Source organism: Zonotrichia albicollis, chromosome Z, assembly GCF_047830755.1.
Source record: "Zonotrichia albicollis isolate bZonAlb1 chromosome Z, bZonAlb1.hap1, whole genome shotgun sequence".
In the NCBI taxonomy this organism is placed as follows: domain Eukaryota; kingdom Metazoa; phylum Chordata; class Aves; order Passeriformes; family Passerellidae; genus Zonotrichia; species Zonotrichia albicollis.
This window is the reverse complement of record NC_133860.1, coordinates 42,317,323-42,342,475: the sequence shown is the minus strand read 5'-3', so window position 1 is coordinate 42,342,475 and position 25,153 is coordinate 42,317,323. Positions and strand designations below refer to the sequence as shown.

Here is a 25,153-nt window from a genome sequence, read left to right as displayed (position 1 = left end):
AGAGCAGTGCCTGCGCCTCTGCTTCACCTTGTGAGGAAGATATAGACGGCAATGAGGTCTCCCCTCAGACTCCTTCAGGCTGACTTCAGCCACTTCTCATAGGGCTTCCCCTCAAGACCCTTTATCATCTCCATTGGCCTGCTTTGGACACTTTCTAGTAGTTTAATGTCTTATTTTTATGCTGTGGCACCCAGAGCAGCCCCTAGCCCTCGAGGTGAGGCTGCCCCAGAGCAGAGCAGGACAATCCCCTCCACTGCCCAGCTGGCCACGCTGTCCTGATGCCCCCAGGACACGGGTGGCCCTCCTGGCTGCCAGGGCACTGCTGACCATGTCCAGCTTCCAGTTTTTAGTATCATTTATTAGCATAGAAAATTGAAGTTAAATAATTATTGCTTGTAGTTTTCTTACAATCTGCCTCAGAAATTGAGTTTGTCTAAAATAATCTAAAATCTTTGGGCTGCTTTTTTGCTCTTGACAGGTTATTTTTCTGGCTCTGCCTCTCCCAGCACAGATCAGTAACTTTACCATTTATGTCACACAAATTTATGGTCCTACAAAAGTGGCCAAAAGAAAGAAATGCTTCCCAAAGGAAAAGCCTGAGGGCAATGTTGATTTCACACATTTAATTTGGCTGTCGCCTTCACTTTTTCCTCCCTCTCTCAGCTACCTTGGGACCCCTGGTTGACAATACATCAATTCTTAAATTAATGTGTCAAATAGAGTTTTTTAGCTAAACTGAACATTTAAAAGAATATGGTGCAGTCTCTTCCAAGTCTCAGTTTGGTTAATTCTGCAGCAGAGTTTAGTATAATCTGCAAGCTTTCAGATTTTTTGCATAGCTTTGAATTTTGCATCTTGCATCAAATGTTGATCTATGAAACGAAACAGAGAATGTACGAGCTCCTTGTCAACACAAAGAAATATTTTTACAGAGAAAGTGGTAATGAACTTCCTTAAGACATGGACCAAACATTTTTTAATGGCTTGGTCGTCACAGCTGAGTAAATATCTCGCTATGCATTTAATTCTTGAATTTAATCAATCAAGGATTTTTGAGCCTGTCAAAGTTTGACTTGTCTTTTCTTACACTATCAGTGTGTTGAAGAATTGAAAGAAAATTGTATGTTATTATAGCAACCATTTGAAATAGCTTCCTATTCCAGACCTTTGGCTTGTTTAAGGGAGTGTCAGTGCTAAAAAAGATGGAAAAAAAAATTTTAATCTGGTCTGGCTTCATTTTAATGCAGATGTAATTCTTTCCTAGTGAATGGGCACATCAATTCTCACTTTACACACTTGTTTCACTTATTTGAGCTATCAGTTTATGATTGTTTCAAATGTATGAAATATTACAACTTTCATAACTGATGCAAAATCAAAGTTGTGGTTATACAATATTACACAAAAAATACTTATACAAAAGAATACATGAATAGGACATATGTATGTTTTTTAAAATCTTCCCTTCATGCAAATGCTTTTTCAGCAACAGCTATAATTGTAGCTAAAAGTCTGTCTGATTTAACAAGAAATCACAGGATACTGTGATTTACTGACATTTATAATAAAGTCTCTTGTTTGCATTTAGTCTTATTCATTTTTCAGTGCTTTGTCAGCCTTATACAGAATGAGAAGTATTGATATAAGGGAACAATATAAATGTAAGATTTTGTAGTTTCACATGCTACTAACAGGCCACAGGAGTCTGGGGTGAGTTACTCACGGATTTATCATGTGAGCAGAACTATGGGTAACTTAGGGAAGGTCTGTTCATAATAATAATTTTTTTTACTAGGGAATCTCATATTTTACACTCACATCAACTTTACTTACTACTCACACTGCTAGATGGGCACTTCCATACTGCTAACTGGAAAAATGTTGTTCCCTGGCTCTACTATGACATGTTTACACAACATCTACCAGTCTGCTTCAACTAGAGGAAAAAAACCAAGACGTTTTGATGGCGCATTATATTTGTTGAGTTATTCTTGCTTAACAAGTAAACTTTATCCAGAATACATATGTAATGACAAAGACTCACAGAAACCTGTTTAATCGGCAGAAAGGTGTTTTTATGTAGTTTTTTGAGGGGATTGCAGAAAGTTGGGAGCGTACTAAAAGTAGAAAAATTAAGAAAATGGTGTAAAGTGAAACTGGATTTACATCCTATTATTAAAGAAGATCTGCATTTTCAGTGGTAGGCAAAAGTGGCTATTTGCAAATTTCTTTGTTTCAGTCTATCTGGACTGAAATGATTTGCTTTATACTGGCGAGAAGTGGAGCATCTTAGATCCATTTGAAGGAGTATAGATGAAAATAACCCATGTGATATGTGACTCTATTGCACTGTTGTTCATCAGACCTGCTCATTTTCACAAAGAACAAGTATTTTCCTAATCCATTAGAATTCAGGGCAATTTTCAAAGTTGGTTTTGAAGCTGCCACTAGCAAGTCGTGTTAAATGGATATTATAAACTGGTAGATGCACTAATCTAAAAAAATTTCCATTTAGACATTATAACAGTGTCTCCTGGTACCATGGTAAATACATAATTAAAAAGCCTGTTTAGCTTCACCAGCACCTGCAGGTGTATTGGCGTCACACCGAAGATTACTCTGATTCATTATTCCTAATTTTGAATTGGATTATTTAATCTGTTTCATTGACTGTAAATTGGAAAGCAGAAAGAAGACATGGGATGGAAGATTTTTTTCACTCTCATGCAGCTCTGTGCTAGGTGAGGTCGACCAGGCAGCTTCTTAGGCAAATATGTGTGTTTCAGACCCTTATTAATTTTAGTAATCCGTTTCTGAATGAGTTCAGCCTAATTCAGTGTCTGCATCTAAAAGCAAAATATTTGGTTATGTTGTAGGGTTTTTTCTTTATTTTTCTTTGGGGAGTTTTCTACTTTTTTTTTTTTGTTTGTAAATTTTCTTGCCCCACCCTACCAGTTCATTGATGGTAACAGCCACTTTATTGATGCAACAAAATAAAAAGAAGATATTTTCTCCCATTTATGAGGAAAGAAGTTTACTTCTGCACTGGAATATACTTACAGAAAACAGACATAATGGCTGACTGAAGAGATAACCAGCGGTTATCTAAAATATTGAACAGAAACAACTGAAATTGTAGTTTTGTTAATTAGTTCTTAGTGTCACGTATTTTGATTAACTGCTTTGGATGAGTCCGTTAATAATGTAGGTTTTTATGGTTAGGAATTTTTGTTTTAATTCAGCACTAATTAAAAGCTAGAGGTATTCATGGGATGTGCTCTGTTTGGGGGTGAGAAGCAGGACTAGTTGAATTAGAAATTAATATTCAGACAATAAAACATGTGGCCAAAATGAACAGTTTTGATATAAAATGAGATGATTAATGTACATGACTGCACGGGCAATTTAAAGCTTTAGTGAAATATATCTTTTGGCTTTGAAATTTAATTAATCCTAGCTCATTGCACAGTGCTATGCACTGTTCAAGCATATGCAGCATTTATAATCATTCTGAGTCTCAGGACTGCCATGGAAGCGCATTTCAAATTGCAAAGTCACAGCAATTTCTCCCATGACAGGGTCAATTCAGAGATGGACAAAAGTGGAATGAATTTAGCATCTAAATCTTAGAGCAGAAAAATCCAAAGGAACCTCCACAGTTGCAGAGGGATAAAACAGGAATTAGGGGGGCTAGGACAGCTTAACTAGCTGTGTTTTATCCAAAGCTTGTCTGTTAGGATTTTCTTGCTTGTGCCAGAGGGAATTGTTGGATCAAAGGAAAAGATAATGTGAAAACAGTAAGTACAATGATAGCACCTATGGAATCTGCCAACAGCTCCATGTCATCACCTGGGATTACCTGAGCTTATGTTAATATCTGTGCTCTATATATTGCATATTGGTAGCTACCATCTTGTAAAATATTGTTTATATGGGAAGAAAAATACCATGTATTGTTTGCTTTTTACAGTTCCACATTGTTAAATTTGAATGCTGATTGACTATTTGTGTTGGAAGTAGCAAGGAAATAGTGCTTCAATCTTTTTTGGTATAATGCACTGTTGATTTATCTATCCAAGTAATACCTGTAGTAAATAGCAGTGTGCTGCTGTTGGCTGAAATAGTGTCTGTGAGCATCCAGTTCAGAAATTATTCCAATGAAGAAATGGAATAACGCTGATCAAATATTTATTCTGATAGATCTGTTATGGAATAAATAAAAATTATGCTAGCATCTGGTAGCAGATAATACTTTTGTTAAAGACTTAAGTTCTTGGCAGGATAGCATTTTAAAAGTAGAAGTGATGATGGCAATGTACTGCTGCCTTATCAGAAAATGCAGCTGTGCAGAATATTCCTCAGCCTAGCAAGTAATCTATTACCTGTCACAATCTCTGCAGCTACTGATCTTCTCCTATTAAATTATTAATTTATCTAATTTGGATATGAGGATGAGCAGAAGCACTTATTCCTTTTGTCATTACAGTGTTTCAATTCAAATAATATCTGAGTACATAAGAATGTGTGTTACTAATGAAATAATAATCCAAAACTGAGTATTATTTCATTATTAAAACAAAAAGTATCAGCACACCTGCTGGTGTAAATTTTAAGCATATTGTAAGGTGAATGTCTCTATAAGGAAAGTGACTAGCATGCAGAAACATAGAGCAAGAAAATATTATGTTTTTCTCCAAATGAACTGAAAATTTAAAGGTCTATACCTATATCACCTTGGTCTGCACTAAATATTTAAAATAAAATTAATTTCATTAACCCAAGGAGGGGAAATATGGAAGCAAAATGCTTCATGAGGGAATTTAATTGAGCCTTGTGCAACAAGCACTGCAAGTTGTAAATCTCACAACTGAGGTACAGGAAACTAATAAAAATAAGGCATATTAGGCATATAAAGATAATATGAGGATGCCAGAGGATAAAACCAACCCCTATTAATAACTGAAATTTATGTGAATGATTGTTGTGGTCTCATTCATTTTTGATGGGCAATATTTCTTTTATAGAACTAGAAGAGTTATGATCAAACATTTCCAGCAATGAGTTTTCATCTTTGTGATTTCCATCAGGATGGATCTATTGGAGTAGATTCCTGAGACATGCAAGTTGTGTTCCTTGGGAAAGAAAGAAATGGTTTTGTTTTGTTTTGTTTTGTTTTTTGGGGGGCTTGTTGTTGTTGTATGATTTTTCTTTTTTCTATTTTTTTTTTTTGTTGGGCTGTTGTCTTTCTTTTTGTTTTATTTTGTTTTCTTTTTTAATGGAGAGGATGGAACAGTTCTTACTTCCCATTTCCATCCAAGAAAAAAAAAAATCTTGGCTCATCTTTGAATTTTTGACCTTTGGAAATGCAAGCTGATCTGTTTGAGTAGCCATGCTATCAGGTGATTTTTACTTAAGTCTCAGTGTTAAATTGAGGCAAATAAATGGTAGGTATTTGTCAATCTAATGTTTTGGTGACGTAAAATTATGTCTAGTCAAATTTTGTCTTGCATTACATTCTTTCTGCTCTCTAAATATGTCAAAAGTTGATCCACTTAGTTTCAACTGGTTTTGGCTTCTACATTTGTTTCCCTTTTCGGATTAAGTTGTCTCGAAAATTTGGACTTTGTTCTTTTGAAAAGGAAATACTATGGGAGAAACCAACAGTTTTGTGTTCTTATTAATTTTCATTTAATGTTTTGTATCTTTTGGCTGTATATTTTGTTTTGTATTTGTGAAACTTCTCTTTAGAACTATAGTACTGGGCTACCTTACAACAATTTTCTCTTACTAAATCACTCATCAAATTATAATAGTCAGTCATAATATTACAAACCTGTATTTTTTAATTGTTTGTGCTACTGATACTTCTTTTTATCATTATCTTTAACATCATAAACAGGTTTGCATGAAGAAGTGTCGAGTTACTTGCTCTTTTTTCTTTTCCCATCTTTGCTGGTCAGCTGAGCATGATATTACTTTTCCTTGGTTTTGCTTTAAGTTCCATTTTCTTGATTTTCATGGTTGAGATCCTGTATAAGAGCTCATCAATATTGTTTGAGAACAGGATCATTTTGTGTGAACAATGGATAGAATTAATTCGATTTTTATTTATGTGGAATTTCTGGGTTAGTTTTTGACTGAATGTCATCAGATATTTGTAGGCACACTTGAAAGTGGTGCTTGGGTTTGGTGAGTTGTTGGGTTTTTGAGGTTTTTTTTGTTGTTTGTTTGTTTGTTTGTTTGGGATTTTTCCTACTAAGGAAGCAGACAGACTATTTCTTGTATAGTTTTAAATTGATTGCCGTGAGCTATCAATTGTATGAGATGTATTTTTTGCAGCTTGTACATCAGAGGATTTCCCTGAGTTGTTTTCTCACGTAAATACTAAAGAAACAGAAGTTTACAAAAAATTAATTTTAAAAATTTGTTTTGGGTTGAAACAATAGTTTCAGGTTTTTTGCCTTGATGAAAACACTAATGTTTCTGTATTGTTCAACAAGTTTAAGAAAAGATCAGGCTGTATTTTCATTTTCCAGTAGTCTCACTGGAATTTAGTCTTTTCCTTTTTCTTGAATTTATATCTTTCTTTAGTTATTATGGAGATAAAGTTGTCTTTTTTTACTGACTGTGAAGCATATCCAGAATGTTTTGTGAACTAAGCAGCTAAAAGATATGCAAAAGCAAAATGGTCTATCATGCAAAGGCTTGTCACTTTGGAATTATTACTATTAGAGAACTAAACACAGAGGTGACTCAGATAAAAGGTTTCTTTTTGAAGGCCCAAGAATGACTGCAGCATGATTGATGCTGTAAAAACTTCTATATTGAGAATGGAGAGCTTCAACATTCATTTAAAAATAACTTTATATCTTTCATGCATTTAAACAGATAAACGCTATTACCCTGATTTCTGAAAGTAATTCCAATAATACAAGTGAACCTTAACTGTCTGTAAATGTATTTTAAGTCAAAGAGCAAAGAGCTTCAAAAAAGTGTATAATTAATCATCTGTGCTAAAGAGTGTGAAATTTCATATCAAAGCCTGTCTGCAGTTGTCTTGACAGGGAAGGCGGGAGGAGTGGATTAGTCTGAAAAGTTGTAATAGAAAACGAGCCTGACATGCTGTGGCATTTGGGGATTTACATACATTTCATATTGTTAGGTAAGAGAAGTCATTTGACATCTGAAATTAAGACACTAAATGTTTACTATGAGGTAGAGTTTAGATGAAGGAAATCTAAGGCTTGAGAAGTCTTGAACTTGCAAAAACTTGTGCAAAAGATTAGTTTTAGTTAGCATGGTGTCTTATCTCACATGCTTGCTGGAAAACAGCACCTATCAGCTTTTTCAGATGGCTGAACAATTTGTGGTTTACTTTAACCACTTAGATCCACTCATTAAAATTTTACCATTCTGTGTATATAGAGCTTGCTGTTTCACCACTGCAAGAAATATTTAGAGAAACAAAGAAATAGTTATTACAGATAAATATTAGTTTGTGGCAATTCTTTATGTAGGAATATTGCAGCCATTGTACATCTGAGGGGATGAATGGCATAATATTCATAATGAAAAGCGAAGATCAAATATACTAAGTACGTAGGTTTTAGACTTCTAAATACATGGGCTGTAGAAAATTTGAGTTCTTTTGTCAATTTTGGAGTTATTACATCTTTGTTATATTTGTTGTCTTAATGGAAAAGTGTTTGCCTTAATTACTTCCCATTGCAAATACTTAATTAGAGGTTATGTTTGACAGTTGCTGCATAGGTTGCTCCAATTTTCCAAGTCTTTTCCGATCAAAGAAACTATTAACAGATTGTAATTAAATACAGGTCTGAAAGATTATAGTCTTTAAACTCCAAATATAGTTTATTATCAGGATTAAAACAAATATAAAACTGGATATTCTCATTCTTATATTCATCATGCTACTTATAGGCATTGCAATACTTCACTATGAATTATTATATTCTCAACAATAGCATATGGGAAGATCCAAGTACAAGTCAGTAAAACACTGATTACATTATAATTCTTACAAAAATTTTTTGCTTGTTATGGAACCACATTTATAATTGCTCTTTCCAAAATAGAAATGATATTTTAGTCTTATTTTTAAAGTCTTTTTATAATGTGTTTTCTTTTTCTGGCTGTATGAAATGCTTTCCTCATTCAGACAGATTACCCAAATGATGTAACAGGAAACAAAAACTTCACACTCATTTTATAACTGATTTATAATAGGTATATTAGTGCAAAAAGCTAATCAGGGAGTCCCATAGCCTCTGAGTCTCTCTATTGCAGTGAAATATGACTTTTCTTTCACTGCTGTATTTTTTCCTGACTAAATACACTTGCAAACTGATTTTTCAGAAGGTTTTGTCTATCTTTTAGATACCAGACTATGAATTACAACTGATATCAGCAAGTAATGAAGTTATGGCAGCACGAGGAGTAAAATACTGCTTAAGTGAACTTAAATGACTAGTTATGCATTTATTGTTATGTCATTGTTTAAATTGTCCATAACTAGCATTTGGATACCAAGGGAGTTCTTGGTCAGCTGTTTGTAAGGCTAAACTCTTTCAATCAGTATGAAAGATGCTGTGTACACATCCCTTTAAAAATATCTAGCCATCTGGTAGCCAAAGTGTGTGCATGGTGTAAAGCAATCCCACACAAAGATTCCCTTGTCTGAAGAGGATCTAAGTGTGTATTATGTACATTTGTGCAGTGGGTGAAGATCATTGAAGTATGTAAGAATTCTGCAATGGAAAGAAAATACAGGTTTGTTAAAACTTGTCAAAAGAACAATATAGGAGATTATTTATTTTAGCATGTTTCTTTTCAGCTACCATCTGCTTCTTCTCAGTGCTTTTCCAAAAATTGAGAGTTTTAGACAGTTTTGTTACCTTGTGAGGAGAATCCAAGATGTATGATACAGATATCCTTCGAAGTCTTTCTATTTTAAAATATTTTAAAATATGTTCTAAGGTCAGACTGCATATCAAACCACTGTGTTCCGTCCACTCTATTAGCTGATTTCTTTGGAGGAAAGTGTACAAAAAGAAAGAGAAAAGCAGCCAGTCTTGTGGATAGTAGTAGCTATTCAAAAAGGAGTACCACCTCTCAGCATTACATGCTAGGTTGACATCTATATACATATATAGATTGACCAACAACATGGTACTTAATTTTTACATATATGAATGTATGCAAAATGTAATGTGTGAATTATGAAATATGTACAAAAAAAATTAGTGTTATCCAGAAGACATTTATTTTCTGACCAGTGGCATAACATAAGAAACAACTACAATGGTTAGAAAATAAATGCTAATGATAATCTGATGACAATAAAATTATCATCTTATCTCGTTGGCTACTTACATTTGTTGGGTGGTTGTTCAGCTATTTTCCATGGTTAGAGTTCTCCGTTTTTCACTTTTGTGACTTATTGTTAATATTGCTGCAGGGTAAAATGATCTTAAGGAAAAAATTGGAAGTTGAGAAAAAGGGCACTTCCTTTACATGATGCAGGAGGGGTTTAAACTAAGGTTTACTAAAGTAAACTAAAGTTTACTAAACTAAAGAAGGGAGAAGAACTTCAATCTACCCCAATCCTAGCATTTTGGTGCCAGTGCCAACAAGAGACGCCCAAAATCTAGAGAATTTTCAGAATCCAGCAGGTTTAGATAAGGAAGAAGTTCTTCATTATGGGACAGATTGTACAGAGAAGCTGAGAATGCATTTTCCTTGGAAGTTTGCAAGGGCAGGGTGAATGGGGGTCTGAAGAATCTGGTCTAATGAGGGGTGGCCATGGCAGGGGTGTTGAAAATAGATGGGCTTTTAGGTCCCTTACAACCCAAACCATTATATGAATGTCTTACAATAAAGAGAGACAGAAAATACAGAATAGAAGACAGAAAATGTAACGAAACATGTACTGTTGGTAGCTGCAGTAGGTTCAGGATGGAAGGGTTACAGATCTTTGGTCAAGGAGAGGATGTGTGCAAAGACTACATGGCAAATAGGAAAAAATTGGAAGTTAATATAATGGGAAAGAAAAAGATAATGCTGCAGCTCAGAGAGCAGCTTATTTATAGCAGTTTATTGACAGGATGAGAATATTATTTTTAGCAGCATCTTTCAAACGTTCTTTAGGAGAATTACATCAGTATAAGAGTCCAAAACACAGTACAATGACCAAAGGATTTTTCATCTAAAAGAAAGGGATTTTTTTTTAAACTCAGGACTTGGGATCATTTTTCTTTCATTGTTCAAAATGTTTTGATATATTTGTGCATCACAAGGAATGTAAATTGGTAAAGTTATGATTATTTGCATAGAAATATTTCAAAGTTATCTCTATAAAGAAATAAAAGGCTATTTAATTTAATAATTCTCTATTTCTTATATTAGAATGTTGACTGGGAAAACCCAATAGTTCTTATACAGAAAAGAATGTAATGAATTTCACTGTAAGAATATAAATGAACTTTTTTTCTTTTTGAAATCTGTCTGCTGGCAGTACATCTATTTGACGATCTTTGCTACATTCTTTCCACTCCTATTGTCAAGCAAGCAGCAGATCTGTTGGATAGAGTTTCCAGACTGCTTATGGGCAGTGATCCACCTGCAGCACGGTGAAATAACCCACAGGAGAGATCTTCGAGCCACTGAATGAATATGCTAAATTACCCACCAATCTTGGTCTCTTTAGGACCAGGAAATACATTAGCCATGTGCATTTACAGAAAAATCTCAACTAGTGGAATAAAATTTCTGATCAGAATGAAAAAGCTATCCAATAAATGTCTGCCCCTAAATACCTCTATACTGAAAAAGAATACTGTAATGTCTGTGTCCTTCCTGAGCTAAAGAAGGTAAAGAAAGATGTCTTAGTAATTCTGCAAATTCTGGATTTACTTGTATTATCACCAGTATTTTTTGATGAAAGTCTAAGAACCCAGCAAAATTTAGAAAATATTCATTGACAAAAGCTGTTTTTTAGAAGACACTTAACTGTTGTTCTTATGGAGTTTGTTGCTTTAGCAATTCTCCTGTGATGAGCAGTGTGAGATCTGTTATCCCGAGATTAGGTGCAGATCTGAGAAATCTGATTTAAAGGAACATGCCTCTACTCATGGCTGGGGATTGAAATTTAAGGTGGTCTTTAAGGTCCCTTCCAACCCAAACCACTTTTTATAATTCTGATTCTATGATCTTGTTAATATGCAATATAACACACAATGTGTATCCTATTTAAAAAATATCCTATTTTAAATTATGTCTCACAAGGGAACAACAGTGGAAACTACTTGCACAGAACATGAGAGGGAACAGAGACACTTCAGGGTGTATAAGACCCTGCAGATGTCAGCACTTCAGATGTTATCATCTGTAATTCCAAGAACAGAAATACTGATGCGTAAACTCTACACTGATATGCATTTAACCAAGCCCAGGAATTTAAATGGGTTTTCTTCAGCTTCCTTTACCATCCAACTATCTTCTGCAGGGCAAAGGTGATTCTTCTGGAGGCCAGAATTTCACAGCAATTACAGTCCATTAGAGACACTGGAGAATTTGTCCATTCTTGAGACTAATCAAAAGGAGACACATAACAAGGATTTCTAGTATTTTAATTACTTCTAGCACCTTAGTGAGTAATTCCTGCTCTGTAGAAGATGGTAGCAATATGCAGGATATATAAAACCTAACCTGGGAAGTTCAACAAGAATCTAGATGGAAAAAGAATTCCATGTATCAAACAAAATACAAAGTTAATGGTTCTGTCCAAAACTTGGGAATTACTTTTTCCTTCCTGCTCAATCTGTTGTACATATTTGTCAAATGTTCCACAGGGTGTTTGGAAAGGAAATTATCTACAATGTGTTAAGATGTGAAGAATAAAAATGTTAAATATTTCGACTTATCTTTCTGTGAGAAAGTACATGTGGGAGCACAATTTACGCTAAAAAAATATCAACCCGATATTATTTTTTGCTATACCATTTTAAGAAATGTAACTGTATCTGTTGCATTTATTATAATTATTGAGAGGGGGGAAGATGACAAAAAAAAACCCAAAACAACAAGTAAAGAACATTACAGTTTCTGCTTTGAAAGGACATTGACTTTTAAAACAAAGAAATACACTGGTGTAGGAGGGAGAAAAAACCAATCAAGATCAACGTTTTTTATTCTATATATCTCAGGTGAAAAGTGTTTGTTTTATAATCAGCTTTTTTTAGCACATTTTACTCCCAGCTATCCTGGTGTTTAATGTCCTGCTGGAGATTTCAGACAAATTGTACCTGTAGGGGAAGTAATTTTTTTTTGCAATATTTAACACGAATGCATTTTAATTCTGAGGAAATAGTGGCATTTTCTCCTCCTATTCAGACTTATTTGCCTACATGTTTATTGTTTTAGCTAGATGGACCTTGTTTAGTATTTATATTAAGCGTCAGTTTAATGTTTATATTAAGTGTGTCTGGTAACAGATTAAAAAAAACAGTAGGAAATCTGTTCTCTCTAGATACATTTACAAAACTGTGCATGTAATTTCTATTCAGTGAGAAAGGATAAAAGCATCAGTATACTAATCTTTTTGTAAATACAAAGGGTTAACTGATTTTGGTGTGGTCAATTATGTAGCTGACAAAATACCTCTTTTGTATTTTTGTGTATTACAGGGAGCATCGTGTACCTTGGGATGATGGTGGGGGCATTCTTCTGGGGAGGCTTGGCCGACAAGGTGGGAAGGAGACAATCACTCCTGATATGTATGTCTGTCAATGGATTCTTTGCCTTCCTTTCATCCTTTGTCCAGGGCTATGGCTTCTTCCTCTTCTGTCGCTTGTTTTCTGGATTTGGGTAAGCTCCTCTGGTTTTGTTAATTTTCACAATTCTGTGTGTTAATAAAACTTTTCTGTTTGCATGAGTGCATTATTTAGGGTAGAAATACAGTCTGTGTCAGTGATGAGGAAACTAAGCAAGGTAGCTACTACACTCCTAAATAGCAACCTGAAGGGGAAGAATAATTTTGGGGGAAAGACACAGACTGAAAACTGTGAGAATGAATTTGTTCTTATATTGCAAAGGATTTGTTTTGTGAAGTTGATCAACTTGCTTAAATCTTTTAAGCCTCAGCTTCTTTATGTACAGTATCTTGTTCAGTCAGCAAAGTAACACTCTCAATACAGGTGTACACTAAGATTTTGGTAATATTTTTAAAGTTTCTAATGTGTTTATGTGCACAATATTGTGCACATGGCATTGTGATAAATTTACAATGGCATCCTAAACTGTGTCAAATGTTCTCTCTGCAATATTGGAGTTTACGAACCTGTGTTTTCTTTACTTTTCATTTAAATAACTTCTCAGTGATTAAATTTATAAATTTAAACTTGTATGAGCAGAGAAGGAGTTAGATAAGTAAACTACTATGAGAAAACCTCTACCTTTACTGCGCACTTGGATAAACAAGAGCTTTGTTCTGCCGACTGCTTGGTTTAGCACTTCTGGTCATTTTTTGTTTCAGATTAAGACTCCTAATTAAAGTTCCAGTTCAGACCACTCTTGGTCTTTGGTATGCTGAATAGACAAGATCAGATGAGAGCACAACAGCTGTGCTGTAAAGCCACACACCTGAACTCCATTTCTTTAATGGTTTGTTGCCTTTATGTTATGGAGCTATGGTTCAGCAATGCAGTTATATGATATTTGTGCTTTGAGAAATCCTTTGAACTGGTCTGAAGTAGGCTAGGGCTCAGCATGTGTCGGGTTATCTCGGCTGTTTGAGGGGCCTGGAAAGGCCCGAGGTGGCCTTGGGGCAGCCCGCGTATCGAAGGACGAGAAGAGGCTTCAGTTCTTCTTTCGGTTTTTATGTTTATTAATTGTTTATCTAAAAGATGTTCTTTCAGCCGAACAGAGATCTGCTCAGCAGTCAGCCATGAGCACACTGTGCCGTCCTCCGGACAGCCACGTATCTTTATACCCATTGTTACGTGTACAATATTTATCATTTTTCCCCAATACCATTTATTCTTATTGCTGGGTGCACTTTCAGTAATAACCAATCCAAAAGTGCCGCCATGGCCAAAGAAGATGGAGGAGAAGAAGAAGAAGAAGAAGGACAGGACACACCCCAATTCCTCCATCTTACTCCTCTAAACCCCCCTGTACATAAATCCTAAACCCTGTGTCTCACCCTCTAATTAGCTAATCTTTTCGCCATTCACCCCGGTGAAGTCCTCTTATCTTCATACAGGTGTCGTCTCCCGTGTAGGGTCAAAGTCCTGCCACCAGACACTTCTGGCAACATTCCAGGACTCCCGGGCCCCCCAAGGGTGGTCTCGGTGGCCCGGCATCTCAGGACTCAGATCCTGAGATCCCACAAGCATGAATACCAAAAAGAAATTACTGTGGCACTCATTAGTTTTAATCTGATTTAGGAAGAGGAATGGAAGGACAAGAGGAGATAGAAAAATGTGAGGAGTTGTCTAGCTAGAAGACTCTCTTAGTTTGTCACCAGATTGTCAGATATGGCTTTATAAGACAAGAAGGAAAAATGGCAATATTCTAGTTCCTGAAAACCCCAAATCCCATAGAAAAACAAAATTTTAAAAATCCCTTATCATAAATTCCCATCAGTTCTAGATGCTATGTTTTTTCATTCCATGCACAAGCACTACAGATCATGTAGCATGACACTTTCACTCTTCTGTGATCCTGCAAAGTTGAGAAGCTTGTTGTATTACTGCTTGGCCTGGTCAATTTCCTGGGGCAGGTCTGAACCCTTATGCTACAAAGGTTTGTTTTGTTGCAGACCCAAAATGGCTTTAATTGAAATTGTCCCTTTTGGGATATACTGCAAAATATGTATTAATTATACTTCATGAGAAACTTGCCTACACCATTTCCTCCTCACCTGTCTAGGAGCTTTTACAGTAAGAGTCAGAGTCTGTAGTTTTCCTTGTGATACACGTTTGTCCTTGATTGGGAACCACATTCTCTTGCGTACCCAGCATATGATTAAAGGTCCTGGAAGGAGCAGGCCTTTCAAATCTTTATCCTACACTTTCCCCATTCTGTTCAAAGTCCTCCTACTGCATCTTTGAGAGCTACATGAACAGATCATAGATAATTTGTCGCCATGTACTGTATTTTAAATGGAGTCTCCAAAACAAAACAAACCCCAAACCAATCAAACAACAACTACAACAAAAGACAGCAGGAACTGTAGAGTTGTTCCTCATAGCAATTACTGCAGAGAGAGATTCATGGCTGGCTCATATTTGCTGTTTTCTTCAAAGATTGGACTTTTTTCCCGGAATAATCCCTTTCAGATTATATCAGGGTAGGTGTGTGAAAGCCGTGAGGTTTCTAGAAATCTGTTTGCTAGACCCTCAAGATGAGGAAAATCCCATCTTGATAGGTGTTTCCCCTCTTCCAGTCAATGGGCACCTCACGAAATTGCCACAGTTTCTCAGATATGGAGGATAGTGGCTTAGAAACTTTGTCTTCCAATTTCATCAAGACCCACCAATGTGTATTATCAGGTCCCATCAGCCTGTGCATCTTCAGGCTACTTAGATGTTCTCGAACCTGATCTTCTCCTGCAGTGGAATGTTGTCATTCTTCAAGTTCCCCTGCCTTGCCTCCTGCAGCTGATGTGAGTGGAGCTCTTCGTGATGAAGACCAAGGGGAAAAAAGTTAAGTGCCCCAGCCTTGTCCATATGCAGGTAACCAGATCTCTGGTTTCCTTTGGGAAAAGGCACACGTTTTCCCTAGGCTTCTCAATTACATTCCACTGTACTTCTGTTTTTGTTCCAGTAATTTTGTGTGATTCAAATAGCCCAGCTATGGAACTTGAATGATTTTAAGGAAAGAACTGAATTATATGTTTTAAAGGCAAAATAGTATTGTTACTCAGACTGGAGAGAAGTGGGAGTTTTCTGAAGGGGCAGAGAGTTATCGGGATAATTTCTTTTAATTAAAGATCACTGAAATTGAATCCAGAAGCCTGATGAAGGTCTCTAGGAGGGCTTTAGACATGGTTTCCTACAAAGTGAAAAGACATAGAAGAGAAACTGTGTGTGGTATTCATCATCAGCCATTGTGGGAAGGTACAAATATTTATCATCAAAAAGCACCTTGTTGTATCTATTTGAAAATGTCAAAAGAGTGTTTCTCTGATGCAGAGCATGACTCACAATGTAGCTGCTAACTTGAATGAAGCTGGAGTTCTGTTCAACATTACCACTGTGAAATATTATTCTCAGCTACATAATTTTGTCCAATTTCTAGAAAACACTAATCTAAGCTATTAGTTTAATATTTTTGATACTTACAAATTTAGATGCAATTTTTTTAAAGTACAACAACTAAATTTATAATAAAGTGATTAAAACTGCACTACACGTTTGTCTTATCCCACTAAATTTCATTTTGGTTGCTTCAAGATATGCAGAGATTATACAGTTTGGGAGAAAAAATCATGCTTATCCAGCCCAAATATTACTTCTAAAAGAAGTCAAAGTTTTCATATATTGAAAACCAGCTGAAATAAATATTCTGAGGTGAACTACAATTTAAAAATTTTCAGACAACTTGATATGTTTGCTCCTGGTGGAAAGTTATTCTTTCTTCTGAGCAAAATAAAAGATGCTAAATAAATGTGGCCTCTTTTAAAAGCACACAGTATTTCCAGAATGCAAAATTTCTTCAATTTGCCAGAATTGCCAATTTGGCCAAATTTCTTCTCCAGACCCACAGAAATATTAGGAAATACAGGTTAGATATTGTTAACTGATGTAACTAAAAGCTATTAAGAAGCTTTTCTCCTGCCTGCTATCCCTTGTGAAAAAAAGTCTTTCTCAATATATATTAACATAATATTCCTTTTCCAGACTGCTTTGGACTATACTTCATTACTTCTGAGACTTACCTTCAGACTTTCTTCATCCTTTAGACAATCTCTAAACCTTTCTGCAGTACTCCTTCTATATTATTGGAATCTATCACAGAGTGCTGGTGTCACTATGGTAGAACAAAACTTGTAATTCAGGTATTTTCTCAAATTCTTCACATTTTCATGGGGAATCAAAAATTAGCAAAAATCCAAAACTATGAATGTAGTTTCTTGTAACTTGCAGTTCTGAGGGGTTCTCTGAGTAAGTCTACACACTCTGACTTTTACCAGCAGTTTTGTATACTACATTGAGTGGCAAAAAACACTTCAGGTTGCATATCCACCCCTTAGAGACTATGACATGAAGGGTGTACAAGCAGTCTATATGCATAACAACTGCAAAAATGTTCCAACAGAGATGAAGACTATGTGGAACCAGGACAAGATTGTTGACCTACCCTCACAGTTCCTTCAGGAACTAGTACTCCTCTAGGAGGAACTAGACCAACCTCCAGCTTTTATAATTCTATATCACCACTATTTAGTATCATGTTGTATTTTACTTCCTCATATCCACTTGTTCCACTGCTTTGTCTTGAAGAACCTTGTATCCTTTAACTCTCAAAATGTTGTAATCTTCTGCCTCTGATTCCTCTTCAGCATCCAACTGTGTCATACGCAGGGCTCTCAGTGTTTTTACACTGTGAGCTAATGAACAGCTCTGCAGGTGACTGGCTTCAAAGCTGATAGGCTATGCCAAAAGGGATATACACTTTTCAGCAAAGCCAAGTGAGCATTTGGCAAGGTCTGAGCTTCACAAATTGCTTTGCTTCAGTCCTTGCAGCTTCAGATGTGGGTAAAGGTTGACGAGAGGTTCTCAGAGAGAAAGGAGTCTTCTCTAAACCTTCTCTTCCCTTCTGTAAGAGAATACACCATTCTTATGAGGAAAGGAAGATTATATAAAAGGGAGAAAAGGGAGGAAAAGACCAGACAAGGCTAAATAAAGAGAGATTACACAACAGAAAAAAATCAAAAGAAAAATTATAGAATCATATATTTAGGTTGGAAAGGATCTTTAAAATCACTGAGGTCAACCATCAAACTAATACTGCCAAGTCCATCACTAAGCCTTATTCCTAAGCATCTCATCCATAGATACTTTAAAATCCTCCAGAGATGGACATTCCACAGTTGCCTGAGCAGCCTGTTAGAATGTTTTGCAAACCTTTCCATGAAGAATTTTTTCCATGGAGAAGTTTTTCCTACTCTGCCATTCCTATGGTACAGCTGAGGTATTTTCTCTCACTCTATTTTTTGTCTCTTGGAAAAGGGGAGACCAGCCTTTCTACACCTCTTTTCAGGTAGATGTAGGAGTGATAAAGGGTTTTTTCTGACTTTCTCTAGCTGAAAGTGCCCCAGTTCCCTCAGCCACTCCTCTTAGGACTTTGCTCCAAATTTTTTGCCATTCTTGTTGTCCTCTCTGAACATGTTCCAGCATCAAAATGACCTTCCTGTGGTAGGTCATTAAACAGAGGATTGGAGATGTTGGCCTCACCAGTGCCCAGTACAAGGGGACAATCCCTGCCCTGCTCCTGCTGCCACAGCATTGCTGATCCAGGCCAGGATGCCATTGGCCTTCTTGGCCCCCTGGGCACAGCCTGGCTCATGTTCAGCTGCTGTCACCAGCACCCCCAGCTCCTTTCCAGCCACTCTGCCCCAGCCTGTGGCACTGCCTGGGGTTAGTGTGACCCAAGGGCAGGACCCAGCACTGGGCCTTGTTGAGCCTCACACCATTGGTCTCAGCCATGATCCAGCCTGCCCAGATCCCTCTGCAGAGCCTCCCTGCCCTCCTGCAGATCAGTGCTCCCACCCAACTTGGTGTTACCTGTGAACTGACTGAGGGTGCACTCAATTCCTTGTCCAGGTCATCAAGGAGGGCATTAAACAGGACTGGCACCAGCACAGAGCCCTGGGGAGCAGCACTGGTGACAGCCACCAGGTGGGTGTAACTCCACTCACTGCTGCTTTCTGGGCCCAGCCAGCCTGACAGTCCTTTACCCAGGGAACAGGGCAACTGTCCAAGTCACAGGCTGCCAGTTTCTCCAGGGCAGTGCTTTGGAAAATGGTGTCAAAGGCTTTACTAAAGTCCGGTTGGGCAACATCCACATTCTTTCCCTCCTCCACAGTGTATGGCTTGTGAAAAGCAGGTCCTACTTGATCTCCTGTTATAGAATTGCCCATCCAAAGTCGGCAATCCTAAAATAGACGGAGATCAAGTAGTATGCCTTTCACAAACCATACCCATGATGGCTGGGCCTGATCCCCTGGTTCTCCTGCATGTGCCATGTGATGGTGCAGGGTCATCTGCTCCATGACCTTCCTGAACACTGCAGTCAGGCTTGTAGTTTCCTAGGTCCTCCTTCTGACCCTCCTTGTAGATGTGGCTCGTATATCCCAACCTCCAGTCAACTGACACCTCCCCAATTAGTCAGGACTGCTGGTAAATGATGGAAAGTGGCTCAGTGAGCACTTCCACCAGCACCCCTAGGGCCCCTGCGTGGATCCTATCCAGGCCCAAAGGTTTGAGCATGCCTAAGTGATGTAGTGGATCTCTGAACATTTTCCTTTGGATTATGTGGGCTTCATTCTGCTTCTGCTCTCTGTCTCACAGATCAGGAGGCTGGGTACCCTGGGAACAGCTGGTCTGACTATTAAAAATTGAAACAAAGAAGACCCCAGTCTTTTCTTCATGCTTTGTCACTGTGTTTCCCCCTTCACGTGAAAAAGGCTGGGTACTGTCCTTAGCCCGCCTTTGTTGTTAATATATTTATTGGAACCTTGTTTTGTCTTAGCAGCAGTAGATAGGTTAGGAATTAGTTGGGCTTTGGCTCTTCTGATTTTCTCCCTGCATGATCTCATGACATCCCTGTACTCTTCCTGAGCAGCCTGCCTACTCTTTCTTAGATCATAAACTCTCTTGTTTTTTTCTGGAGTTCAGCTCTCTCTTCAGTCAGGCTGGTCTTCTTCCCTGCTAGTTGAACTTTCAGCATATGGTGACAGCCTGGTCCTGCACTTTAGGATTTCATTCCTGAAGAATGTTCAGTGTTCCTGGGCTCATTTGGCAACCACAACTGCCTCCCAAGGGATTTTCTAAACAGGCCCAAGTCTGCTCTCCACAAGTTCAAGGTACATGTTCTCCTTGCCAACCTTCCTTACTTCTCTGACAATGAAAGGCTCTGTCATTTTGTCATCACAGTGGCCCAGAGAGCCTCCAGCCATCATAACCCATCACCCACCAGTCCTCCTCTGCTCACAAACAACAGTTCCAGTAGGGTGCCCTACCTTGTTGACATCCTGACCAGCTGTGTCAACGCATTATCTTCCAGGAACCTCCTGGACTGGTTGGTTCCTCTCCACTCCGTTGCTTTTCCAGCTGGCATCTGGTAGGTTGAAATCCCCCACAAGAACAGTGGAGGGATTGTGCCAGTGATTGTGAGTTCTCCCAGTTGCTTCTAGAATATTTCACCTGCCTTTTCTTCCTGTTTTGGTGGTCTATAGCAGACACTGACCATGGTATTTGTCTTTCAAGTAAAAACTTGAAGAGTAAAGAAGAAAAAGCAAATCTACAAAAGAATTAATTAGCATGTGAAAGCAATTTATTGACACATCTGACACATTTTTTGCTTTTATATGCTTGAATGTAAATTAAACTTGATTTTTAAAATAGTGTTGGGTAAATAGGGGGAATGAATTATTTATTTGTCAATTCGTTTTTCATCAGAACTGACTGTTGTAGAGTTCAGTAAATTATCATGTGAATCATTTTTACAAGGACTCTGTCCTGGGTTGACTATATGATGCTTTTATCCCCAATCGTCTCATTCTGTTTATGTTGAATAATAATAAGTTTTGTACCTTTAAGAGTGTTACAGAGAGTGAAGGGGGAGAGAGAAGAAGCGCGCAGTTTGTTTTCAGACACTGCACTCACTCCTCCACATTCCTGCTCCTGACTGTGTTGTCTGCGGACAGACAGCGGGACAGAGAGCTCTTCTTTTGCTTTTTAGTTAGTGTTAGCTAGCTGAGGCAAAGAAGTTCCCTGGACTGTTTTTTTTCCCTTTTCTTTGGACCTCTTGGAACTGCTCTGGACTGAACACCCAGGAGAGCACCGCAGCTGCAGCTGTGGCCCACCGGGCCGGCCCTGGCCTGCGACAATTCCAGCACTGAGAGACTGATCAGAGACTGAGTGAGCTGCTGCTTGAACCCGGGGTTTTCTCAGTTTGTCATCTCTTTTAGAGTGGCAAGGGGTCTCATTGTTTTGATACTGTTTTGGTCGTATTGTTTAATAAACAGGGGGTTTTTTCCACCTTTCTCCAAGGAGGTATTTTTCTTTCCTCCCGGACCAGTTGAGGGGGGAGGGGCCGATTGGATCTGCTTTTCCCACCGGAGCTCCTTTGGGGGGATTCTTCCCCAAACTTGCTCTAAACCTGGACAAATACATGAATTGGCGCCCAACGCGCGGCTGGAAAATGTGGAAAAAAGCCCTATTAATTGTGTGTCTGTTGTTGCTAAAGCAGTTAGTAGACATGATGCTTGGACCCCTGATGTCTCTGGTTGTGAAAGCCTCTGTATGGCTCTGGGCTCTAGACCTTTTTGAGGTTTCAATACCTTTCTGGTCATTAGGATTATTGTCCTTAACAAGTAATTTTTACGGTAGAGGGGTACGGATTGGAATAGCTGTTGTGCTGGCCCTGGTGATAATGATTTATAAAGCGTTCAAAAAGATACTGACCTCTGTTTACAGCATGTATGGTTTATGGTTTCTTCATCCTACCCTGCATCCCAATTCCAGTGGTATGTTTTGGGAATTTATTAGTAACTACACTCAGTCTGTTAGAGGAGGAGCTAAGAATGAGACTTTCCAGCCTTCCCTTTCCCTCTTCTCCTTTGGATCGGTTATGTCACTTTTTGAGAATGTTCCGTTTCCCCTGAATGTTAAAGAGACCATCTTTCTGGTATTTAATTTGGTAAGTCTCCTCTATATGGTCTGCAGCTTCTCTAGATTGAGGGCTGAGATTTCTAGACGGGCTGATGAGACCCCTGACTCAGGAGTAAACCCTGGTGTGGAAAATCCTAAGTGGTGTGGGAAATGGGAGGATATGGGCCAAATCCTGAAGGAATTCTCTGACCCTATAGTGTGGGATTTTCCCCATGAACAAATTCAGAACCCAGCTGAGGTGGGGAAATATCTGAAAGAGAAGTACCAGGATGAGCCTAAGGAGAGGAAGGTCATTGCAGTGAGCTGGGCCCTGGCATATGCTTATCGCACACTGCTAGATACTCTAGGGCAGCAGACAGAGGCAGGGGGGCAGGGAGATAAATCAGCAACTGTCCCGGTGACTCAGGCTGCAGCTAACACTCCAGGCTCGAAGCCAGCAGCCAAACCCATGGCTGTTGCTACCAGCACTAGAAGTGGGAAATGCACAGCCAAGACCAATCGACCAGTGGATGATGATGATGATGATGATGAAGGAGAAGGAACCTCAGTGCCCCCTGACGTAAAGTCAGGAGTCAAAGCAGCAGATGCAAGATCAGATGCCAATACTGAGTCCTTCTCCCTGAAGGACCTTCGTGGCCTACGGAAGGATTACACTCGAAGGTCTGATGAATCCATAATTAGTTGGCTGGTCCGTCTCTGGGATGCTGCAGGCGAGGCTACCGTTTTGGATGGCACTGAAGCCAGGCATTTGGGATCCCTGTCACAGGATACTGTCATAGACCAAGGAATGATGAGGGGGGCTAACTCTCAGAGCCTCTGGGAACGGGTCCTAAGAAGTGTAGCAGAAAGATACCTGTGTGCAGATGATCTCTATATGCAGCAGACTCAGTGGAAGACAATAGAGCAAGGGATCCAACGCCTGAGAGAAATGGCCGTGGTTGAGATTATCTTCTCAGATGATGTAACAACTAGGAACCCAGACTTAGTACCATGCACGTCTGTGATGTGGCGAAAACTCGTACGACTCGGGCCACAAGAATATGCCTCTGCCTTAGCCATCATGAAGAGGGATGAGAGGGGTGAGACTGTGCTTGACATGGCAAGGAAGCTCCGAGCATATGCAGATGCTGTACATGGCCCAACACATGCCAGAATTGCAGCGGTAGAATCACGTCTGCAGAACTTAGAGGATAAGATAGAGGAGAACCATAAGAAGCTTAGAGAGGAGATTAAAGAAGACCTTCTCCAAATTTCAGCAGTACAGATCCGAGGTTCCGGCATCCAAGGCAGACGTTTCCCAGATGGTGAGAGAAGATACACCCCACGAGCTGAGCTGTGGTTTTACCTGCGTGATTGTGGGGAAAACATGAGAAAGTGGGATAGGAAACCTACCGCTGTTCTGGCACGACGGGTGCGGGAACTGAAGGAAGCCACCAGGAGGAAAGCAGCTCCAGTTGCCCGTAGCCGAACGGCCAGGTATGATGATGATGACATGTCTGATCCCCTCGAAGGAACATCCAAAACATACACCCAGGGAAAGAATGATAACCAGGCTTAGAGGGGCCCTGCCTCTAGCCAGGTAGAGGCCAGGGAAAATCGTGTCTTCTGGTCTGTGTGGATTCGTTGGCCTGGCACATCGGAACCACAAGAGTATAAAGCTTTGGTCGATACTGGTGCGCAGTGCACGTTAATCCCATCAAGACACGTGGGGACAGAGTCTGTTTCTATTGCTGGTGTGACAGGGGGATCCCAGGATTTCACTTTGGTGGAAGCTGATGTGAGCCTAACGGGAAATGAGTGGAAGAAGCATCCTATTGTGACTGGCCCAGAGGCCCCATGTATTTTGGGCATAGACTACCTTCGAAGTGGGTACTTCAAAGACCCAAAAGGACTCAGATGGGCATTTGGAATAGCTGCTGTAGAGACAGAGGGCATCCAGCAATTGAACACCTTGCCTGGGTTGTCTGAGAATCCATCTGCAGTAGGATGCCTGACGGGAGAAGAGCAACGAGTGCCAATTGCCACTTCCATAGTGCATCGACGGCAGTATAGAACCACTCGGGATGCTGTGATCCCCATCCATAAGATGATCAGAGAGCTGGAGAGCCAAGGGGTGGTCAGCAAGACCCACTCACCCTTCAACAGCCCCATTTGGCCTGTGCGAAAATCTGAAGGAGAATGGAGATTGACTGTGGATTATCGTGCATTGAATGAAGTGACTCCACCACTGAGTGCTGCCGTGCCAGACATATTAGAGCTCCAGTATGAGCTTGAGTCCAAAGCAGCAAGGTGGTACGCCACTATAGACATAGCCAATGCATTTTTCTCCATTCCTCTGGCAGCAGAATGCAGGCCTCAGTTTGCCTTCACATGGAGGGGAGTGCAGTACACCTGGAACCGATTGCCCCAGGGGTGGAAGCACAGCCCCACCATCTGCCATGGACTGATCCAGACTGCACTGGAAAAGGGTGAGGCTCCAGAACATCTGCAGTATATTGATAACATCATTGTGTGGGGGAACACAGCTGCGGAAGTGTTTGAGAAAGGGAAGGAAATCATCCAGATCCTCCTGGGAGCTGGTTTCGCCATTAAAAAGAGCAAAGTAAAGGGACCAGCTCGTGAGATTCAATTCCTGGGAGTGAAGTGGCAAGATGGACGGCGTCAGATTCCTACAGATGTCATCAACAAGATCACAGCAATGTCTCCACCCACCAATAAGAAAGAGACACAAGCTTTCTTGGGTGCAATAGGTTTTTGGAGGATGCATATTCCTGAGTACAGTCAGATCGTGAGCCCTCTCTACCTGGTCACCCGCAAGAAGAACAATTTCCAGTGGGGCCCTGAGCAGCAACAGGCCTTTGTCCAGATCAAGCAGGAGATTGCTCATGCAGTAGCCCTTGGCCCAGTCAGGACAGGACCAGAGGTGAAGAATGTGCTCTACTCTGCAGCCGGGAACCATGGCTTGTCCTGGAGCCTTTGGCAGAAGGTGCCTGAGGAGACTCGGGGTCGACCACTGGGATTTTGGAGTCGAAGCTACAGAGGGTCTGAAGCCAACTATACTACAACAGAGAAAGAAATCCTGGCTGCCTATGAAGGAGTCCAGGCTGCTTCGGAGGTAATAGGCACTGAAGCACAACTCCTCCTGGCACCCCGACTACCCGTGCTGGGGTGGATGTTCAAAGGCAAGGTTCCTTCCACTCACCATGCCACCAGTGCTACATGGAACAAGTGGA

At 39.4% G+C, this 25,153-nt stretch overlaps 1 protein-coding gene across 1 annotated transcript in view; it reads left to right on the top strand.

Annotated features, from left to right (window-relative positions):
* The window catches only part of SV2C (synaptic vesicle glycoprotein 2C), a 119,399-nt gene that overhangs the window by 34,374 nt on the left and 59,872 nt on the right, over positions 1 to 25,153 (top strand). The window contains exon 3 of the mRNA XM_005488307.4: positions 12,705 to 12,885. Within this exon, the coding sequence (XP_005488364.1) occupies positions 12,705 to 12,885 (181 nt within the window). The remainder of the gene's footprint in view (positions 1 to 12,704; positions 12,886 to 25,153) is intronic.